The following is an 8,502-nucleotide window of genomic DNA, read 5'->3' on the forward strand; positions in this document are numbered from 1 at the left end:
TCAGAATTAAATCAGCAGCTCCATAAGACACTTTGTGAACAGCACTTCCTACATTCACTGCCAACGCATAAACCTCTGTAAACCCCCCGGACTCGTAGCATGAGAAATACGGAGGAAAGGAGTCTGGATGAGATGAATTTCACTGTTTTGTAATGCATGGATTCATGTTTGAAGGAAACTTGATTTGCTCAAACACAAATTCCCCAAGACTGTTGCACAACCGTAAAACACGTGTTGCAAATCGAGATGAAGCCGCAGACACGATCTGTTCAGTCAAAATGGTTCTCTGGGAAGGAAAACGCGTAACCCCAAACGGCCTTTTTAAATGATCGGTAAACGGGTTCCAGCTGAAGGACAGACGGTGAAAAATACAAGGAAACAGTTCTTATATTATGTTGTTTAAATCTCATTTAATTCAAACAGTGATCATGTTGATGATTATGCTATTATTCATATCTAATTATAAGTATGTCATAGTAAAGCAGCAATTTTACCAAGCCATTTTCATCAAAAGGTCAATTAAGTGAGAGGTTTTATGTTTACTGTACCATGCAACTTGTATCTTGGTGCTGGGAGAGCTGATGCTGGATTGCAGCTCGATCTCATCACCTCCTATCAATCACAGCTTGTTAGTGGCTCGACGGGAGAGGCAACATCAGAGAAAGGTCAGCCTGACCTCGGTTTGTCTCCAGACTCACTGCTGCTTTTGATATTGTTACAGAAGATTACACCTCATCTGTCCTTTACTCCACTGATGTAACTGCTCTCTTAAACGTATTAAAGCTGCTTGAAATACTGTAATTTTTCATCAGCATCTCATTAAGCTGTAACCCTGTGAGGCAGTCATGCCAAAAATGCACCTTTGCAAGACACGCAAACGTCTTTAGGGCCTCACGGCAGCTCAAATGGGTTCTGCAAAGGAAACACGTGCTTCTTCATTCATCAACCTCGAGTCTTTTCATGTCTCGCTCCTGCAGGTGCTTTTACCAACCCAGACATCCTTTAATATGAAATCCACTTTAAGGATGCAAGTGGAGTGAGAAGGTGAGGAGGAACAAATTAGGAAATGAGATGAACAGCCCATTCTCCTGATTCCACTTCATACAGAATGATCTATTTTACTAGCAAACTTGTAAAAATTGATCCTTTTTACACCAGAATGTGTGAAAGTTCCAGTGTGAGTTCTGAAAAGCAAAGTTTGAAGTCCTGAATGATGCAAATGCTTTAAAATGAATTAATTTACCAGGCGAAGCAGGACTTGAAGGATTTGACCCCACATCAGTTGCTTTAGTTGCAATCTCCTCTTCCTCGATGTGCCCACTTGGTCTCCGAGTTCCCTCCTCATCTCCGGTCCCCACCAGGTAGTTCCAAGGTTTCCAAATGGACTTGACAATCTTTGAGATTACCTGGCAACGAGTTAACAGATGAGCTGGTCTGATTCAGAATTTTGAGAGTCTGATCTCACAGGTGAAACCTACCTCTTTCTCAGCAGGAGTCGGCCGAACTGGAGGTCGAATGAACTCCTCCGAGTTGGGCCCGGGCTCCATCAGCTCTCCCCAGTCGAAGGAGCTCTGTCCTGGGATCAGCTGAAGGGTCACAAATGACACTGAGGACTCTGAGGTCCAGGGATCTGTGGCTTCAGATGATTGGGTAAACAATCAGTCTTGTCATATTTGGAAAACCATTCAAGCCTCAGGATAACTAGAGCCTTACAGTTCCTGTGAGGGGTCTCCTCTTCCTCCAGGTCAACCAGTCCTGTCCAGTTAGAAGGTGAGACCTCGCTGTCCTTTGAGGAACCTAACAGGAAGGTGCAATGAAAATCACATTTGTGGCCAATAATGATCGAATTCTGGTGTGTTTTCTACTTAATCAGCTGGTTTAGGACGTGGTGCCAGTGGTGGGTGAATGTAAAACCTGCGAGCGTGGTGGTTTGCTGTGCCGTCAGATTGGAGCTGTCTGTCGCTGCAGACTCAGCATCACTTGAGCCTGTGAGATAGCTCCAGGGCTTCCACGGGGAGGTGTAGATCTCAGAGTCAGAGCCCGTCTCCTTCACTTTCCCTAAAACAAATTAAAGAGATGTTTGCTTACCCGGGTCCCTTAAATGGCTAAAAGCTTGATTAGTTTTTAATGATTAACAGCAGTATTAGCTAAAACAGACAGCTGAACTGGAAACTTTGATTTGTTACCATGCTCTCAGGTTTCTCCCTTTTGCACAGCGTTTGTCAATCCTGCAGTTTCTCTGACATGATTAGAAATGGGTGTTGCCATAGCTACAACAGCAGTGATGATTTTTATTAGTGTTTTACTGCATAAATGGCCAACAAGGCTTCAGCTAGATGGTGTATCTGTCACGTTTTATCTCAATAGCTTGGTTTCTTTTAATTATTTGTGTTATTTCTCCAGTCAGTCGGTTGATACCTCGGTAGCAGTAGGCATCATATAACAATGAGGTGTTGTCAGCCGTGGAGTTGGGTGTGACGGTGTGGACTCCCAGCTGGCTGCCTCCACACTCCGGACGAGGCCAGGACACTGGGTAGCGAACGCTGCCGTCAGACAGCCATCCTGGGGCACAGCTGTCCAGACCGGCCCTCCACGCCAGGTAGAGCTGGCCCGGGGTGGCCAGTTGGCCCCCGAGGGACACACAGCGGTCTGAGGCTGAGGACAGCGACAGTCTGCCTGGGACGGAGGAGTGAAACACCTCGCCTGGAGGAGAACGACATCAGATCCAAGCAGATGTTTAGTTCTCAGTGAGTAAACTTCATACCACCTGTCTGAAATGTTCCATACTGTGAAACACTTGGAGAATTTTTCTGATTTGTCTCCAGATTCTACTAATTCAGAGTTTATTGCTGCAGTATACATTTTAATTTAAGACTTATTTTCATGCTTTCAAGTTTAAATAATTAACAATATAATTTTTTCTTTTTTCTATTAGCAAAGTTAGCCAAATGAGGTAAAAACTGTTTAATTTAGGGTACCAGTAGAACAGAAAACCATCATCTTAAGTCTACTTTTATCACTGTTTCATTCTAATTAGGTAGCTTTATTTTTATTCACATTTAAAATAATAGAGAAAAAAATGTTAATTTTTTTTTACCTTTTTTTTTATTTGTTCTCATTAATAACATTGCATTCACTTATTTCCTGGTTTTGATTTATTCCTTTTTCCCATTTCAGCACTATTTTTTCCACAAATTTTTAATTATGAAGCAAATCAAAGTAAAATAAATCAACCTAATCCAACCAGGGAAAGTTTAATCTATAGTATCTTATAATATGGTGAAGAAAAAAACTAATCAGTTCTAACAAAGGAAACTGAACTGAAAAACTTATTTTCTACTGTATAGCTTTATTCCTAAATCACTTTTAAATAAAAAATTAATATGTCATAAATTAGGAAAAAACACCTTATTTAAAATAAAGCTAATTACTTGTAAATGTAACCTTTCAAACACATTTTTCATGTTAAAAAAATAACTTTTTTGTATATTTCACAAAATTAATCACTTTTCTTTGTTTTATTATCAAAATAAAAGATAAACCAAAACTTAATGGCTGATAAACTCACTGTATTTATTCCATTTCTATCCATAGACTTTTTACGGATGATCAAGACTATGATTTGTGTTTGTGTGTGTGTGTGTGTGTGTGTGTGTGTGTGTGTGTGTGTCCTTGATTCAATTCAAGCTGATTTATATAGAGCCAAATCACAAGAGTCGTCTCAAGGCACTTCACACAGTAAACATCTCAATGCAGGTCTGTTCATTAGGCCAATCAGAAAAAAATGTTTCCTATATAAGGAACCCAGCAGGTTGCATCAAGTCACTGACTGATTAAAAATATCGATTTAAAAACTATGTTTAAATAATGTTCTGACAGAAAAATCTATTTTTGTATTTATAATGAAATTTCTTGCCAAAAACTTTTTAAAAAGTGTAACTAGTTCCTTTTGTGTATTTTATGTATTTTGAGGCTCTGCATGTATAAAAAAAAATCTATGTTAATACTAAGAAGTTGTTATTCTAGTAAACTCTAGGAACGCTCCATTGGAACCTCCGCGGACCCCTAGCAGCATTCTGGTGGGCCAATCACAGTGCTCTATGGGCTTTGTGGGCCAATCGGTGCTCTATTGGTTTTGGTGGGCGGTATGATGCGACGGAGTGGAACAAGATGGCGACAGCTCGTTTGAAACCACTTTTACATCCATCTGGATTATTTAAACTATTTGGCCTCTCGCTTCATTAGAATCGGGAGCGGATAGATGTATTTAAGTCCTTCACTTAGAAAAATGTCGTATTTTCACCTTCTTCAACAGCGGATTGGCTCGTTGACCGACATCCGTTGCGGTGACTATGTCACATAGTTCGTTGTCCAGTAGCATGCGGAAATCATTTGAAAGACAACGGTAGAACCCGGCCAAGAGCTGTCAATGGAGCGTAGCCAGACTACATGATATATTTATTTTGTCTGCTTTGCCAGGCTAAGAAGTTGCAGGTATCTGATAAAAATATCAGACTTCTGTTTTTTCAAAGTCAGTAACTGAGCTCTGTGGTATTAGAATCACTCTTTGGTGACACATAAATAGAAAATAGTTCATCTTTACTGGAGTCATTCTGCTGGATTTGTTTAGATTAGGAAACAAAATTCCCACATTTGTCCTTTTACGTTATTGCAGAATATGATGCAATTGTTCATATGAGAGCCAAAAGCTGTGATATTGATGCACTCTGTGTGTGTGTGTGTGTGTGTGTGTGTGTGTGTGTGTGTGTGTGTGTGTGTGTGTGTGTGTGTGTGTGTGTGTGTGTGTGTGTGTGTGTGTGTGTGTGTGTGTGTGTGTGTGTGTGTGTGTGTGTGTGTGTGTGTGTGTGTGTACCGTCCAATTCTTTAGCAAAACAGTATACATCAAACATCTCTTTTGGGTCTCTTTTCCCATAATTCCTCACTCCTGCAGAGAACTCCTTGTGTCCATAGCAACCAAGCTCTGGCGACTGGATGGAATAACTGCACACACAAGCACGTGGGAGTCATGAATGGGTAGGTCATACAGAAATTAACAATAACAACAAATAAAAGAAATACAGACTAACCTATCGGTTTTGTTTTAAATATTCTAAATGTCAGCTAATAATAAATTTATAGCTGAGCCCACTTTTAAAGTGCAGATCTGAATAAATTAAGAAACAATTAATTATGAAGAAACAGCTGTTCTAATAATAGCTCTACTTCCAATTGGTTAAAGCAGCAAACTAAAAAAGAAGAAACAAAAAGGTCAAGTGAAGAAAACGAAAAAATGTTGGTGAGAAGAACACAGTTGATTACAGAATAAATAAAAATGTGGGAATTTAGAAGAATGTCTTGTTGTTATTTCTGGCTGAAAAGAGTAAATCTGCTTCCATCAAACATGCAAAAGTTCACCACTGATTTCAATTATTCAACTTAAAAGGAGAAACTATTAAATAGGACAGACTTATTACATTCAAATCCAGATATTTCAGCCTTTTTTCCTTATAATTGTCAGATTGTGGCTTACAGCTTATAATAACCCCAAAATCTCAGACAATTAGAACATTAAAGTTTAATATTCTAGACTCAAAGTGTCACACTCTAATCAGCTAATGAATCCAAAACACCTGCTTCCCAGCCTTTAAACGATCTCTCAGTCTAAGTTCAATTACTAAAATAAATTGATTTTTTTCTAGTGTCACACACTGAGCTTGAGGCTCACGTAACAAACAAGTTCCCACATTCATCCGCCCCTTTTCCATTTTATTATGCAGTAAGAAGTAAATTAACAGGTGAGAAAAAAGATGACTGACAGCTCACGCTGACCAGGTAAATAAAAATATTAAAACCTTAATGAGAGTAACTCATGTTACAAGTAAACAGGGATGTTTTTATGAGCAGATTCACTAACAACTCAATGAGCGTTACACAAAGAAACCAGAAGCTAGCCGTGTCTTTACCGAACAGTCTGATCGCCCAACCATCCGGCTGAGCAGCTGGCCAACCCATCATGGTATGCTGCCCACAGCTGGGCCGGAGATGCAATCTGAGCTGAGTTTTCCTCACAGGCTCGCTGGGCGTCGCTGAATGAGAAGGCGTAGCGGGTGTCGGGTGCCTGGTAGTGAAACACCACCCCTACACACACGGAAACAAATGGAAAACTGTGGGAAAATATGTACTAATGGTTACATTAAAAGGTTAATTAAAACAAAGATTAGTCTTGGTTTAAAAGCTGTCGGTTTGTTTAAACATTAGTTGTTTTCTCTCGTTAGCAGCTGCTGCACTTACCAGACACCACCAAGGGCACAGTGTCTACTTCATAGTGGTTGCCCAGGGCGACCTGACAGTGGTAAGTGCCTGAGTCGTCGGTCCGGAGACTGAAGATCTCCATGGTAGCATTCAGAGGATTGGCAGCGTATCCTGGCAGCACGATGCGGCCGCTGAAAGCCTTATTCACCTTGATTACATCACCTTTGGCACAGACAGGGAGCTTTCTTTATTACAAATGTCTGCAGGCATTCTGCAGCTCTTGGAAGCAGAGCATAAACATTAAAAGATTCCTAGTAGGAAATATAAAAAACTGATTTTTCCCATAACTCTCAAGTGTGAAAAAATCTGCATGATTAGGCGTTTTAAATGTCTAATTCTTTTTCATCTTTTCTGCACAGAGCCTGCACGTTCACACCAAATCTTCACTTGCATGTGTTTTTGCATTTCTCCTGGTATGGTCTGAAAACATGCATGTTAGGTTACGCTGTGATTCTGTAGGTGTGAGTCTGTAATTCAGTGGTTTGGCGCTTCATGTGTCTTGCAGTAACTGGGCCCAAACAGCCCTTCTCACCACAACTCCTCAGACTTAACCTGAATGTTCCTCTTGTCTCTTTCTGAGGATGTGGAACATTTGATGCTAAATGTTCCCAGTTAGGCAGCTATTTGAACACTTGCAGTTTTAGCAATTTAGCTAAAACCAGCTGACAAATATACTCTGTGAACCAAAGCTGGATCGTTAACCAACCAACGCATCAATATGTAAGGTGTCATCAAATGTTTGAAGTCAACTTTAACAGCAACACCTGATGCAATGATTTTATCCATATTATTAATAAGTAGATGCCCCATTGGGTGTTGGAGAATGTAACAGTGTTGCGCCATGTTGGGTGGGTCTCCTCACTCCCCAAACCCTACGCAGGGTGACCAACTTTGCCCATTTTTGCACCGCTTACGGTGTAACAGCTGCCGCACTGAAAGCAGATCATGTGATCACATATAGCCTACCTGTTGGATATATGTAACGTCACGTAATGGCCTGGTTTTAAGACTCACAGGTCAGATACACAGCCTGGGTCACCTTGCCCTGGCTACTACTCCAATCTGCAATAGAGTCCTTCACAGGAGACTTAAAGTCTGCTACCACTCCTTTAATCCATGCAGCTGTCCGCTTATCTGACTGCTATTCCATTCACAGCAAGAAGAGGGTATTTCAAGATTTTAAAGAATTATTTAAATAAACTCTCTTTACTGCTAATCATCAAGGTCCATTATAACTGTGTTTAATTACTGAAATGAATTATTATTCTTTGGTAAATAATTATTTATGATAATCAGTAATGTTTAACTATGACAAGAATCATGTGCACTTAGTCAGCTCACACAGGTCACAGTAACTAAGTTAAAGGTAACTGCACTCACATGATCTTTTCCCATAACACCAGAACTTTCTATCTTCAAGAGGGCGTGTTTCTGAGGGTTTGTTAAACTTTCCTTCTACATGTCTAAACCTGATTCGTTAGAAATGATAATAGCCATCTTTTAAAACAGAACTCTCGTCATTTGTGAGCGAGTTCTAGAGAAGTTGGGACGGCCGCCCAACGCTCTTTAACCAAACAAGCGATTTCTGTCACGCTGGCAGGAGTTGCTCCGACACAACAAAACGACACCTGCAGAACAAGCTGATGCTAAGAGATTACTTAAGAATCTGCAGGCGCAACCCAATTCCACCTGTGTGCCTGCGGCATTTCTAGGACCGGAACGAGTCGGTATCATCGGTCTTCCCTACCGGACCCAGTACCCTGAGGCTGTTCAACATCCTCCTCTGACCTCCGGATCCACGACGAGGGTCGCCTGACAGTGAGGTAGAACACAGATTGCGTCTGAGTGCTCTTTAATAAGAACAACTCAGCTTATTGACAAAACCAATTTCTTTTTCACGCAGAACGCATTGTTTCTTTAAGATACACGTTATGATAAATGCATTCACCCGCAAACAAAACACACTTCACCTTAGATTCATCCAAACACAGGGTTTTTTGTAATACCAAAGCTTTTATAAATTGTGTTTCATAAATTGTCTTTTTAAATTGTCATGTTTAAATTGTTTAGTAATAAAATTCTTAACCTTTTAAAACTTGAATCTTTCTTGAAATAAACACAAAGTGGGTGTATATTGATCACTGAACAAGCAAAGTGTGTGTGTGTGTGTGTTTTTTATTTTATTACATT

The 8,502-nt window shown here is 40.2% G+C and overlaps 1 protein-coding gene across 3 annotated transcripts in view; it reads right to left on the minus strand.

The window, feature by feature from the left end:
- The window catches only part of LOC107384087 (neurocan core protein), a 45,388-nt gene that overhangs the window by 24,215 nt on the left and 12,671 nt on the right, over positions 1–8,502 (minus strand). For 2 of the 3 annotated variants that reach the window (XM_015957137.3, XM_015957136.3), the window contains exons 4-11: positions 6,292–6,474; positions 5,964–6,138; positions 4,874–5,001; positions 2,419–2,703; positions 1,915–2,058; positions 1,714–1,797; positions 1,479–1,636; positions 1,244–1,406 (exon numbers count right to left, since the gene is read on the minus strand). In XM_015957137.3, the coding sequence (XP_015812623.3) occupies positions 1,244–1,406; positions 1,479–1,636; positions 1,714–1,797; positions 1,915–2,058; positions 2,419–2,703; positions 4,874–5,001; positions 5,964–6,138; positions 6,292–6,474 (1,320 nt within the window). The remainder of the gene's footprint in view (positions 1–1,243; positions 1,407–1,478; positions 1,637–1,713; positions 1,798–1,914; positions 2,059–2,418; positions 2,704–4,873; positions 5,002–5,963; positions 6,139–6,291; positions 6,475–8,502) is intronic. The other variant, XM_054739372.2, reaches the window with a different exon arrangement.

The sequence above is a fragment of the Nothobranchius furzeri genome, chromosome 11 (genome assembly GCF_043380555.1).
Source record: "Nothobranchius furzeri strain GRZ-AD chromosome 11, NfurGRZ-RIMD1, whole genome shotgun sequence".
In the NCBI taxonomy this organism is placed as follows: Eukaryota; Metazoa; Chordata; class Actinopteri; order Cyprinodontiformes; family Nothobranchiidae; genus Nothobranchius; species Nothobranchius furzeri.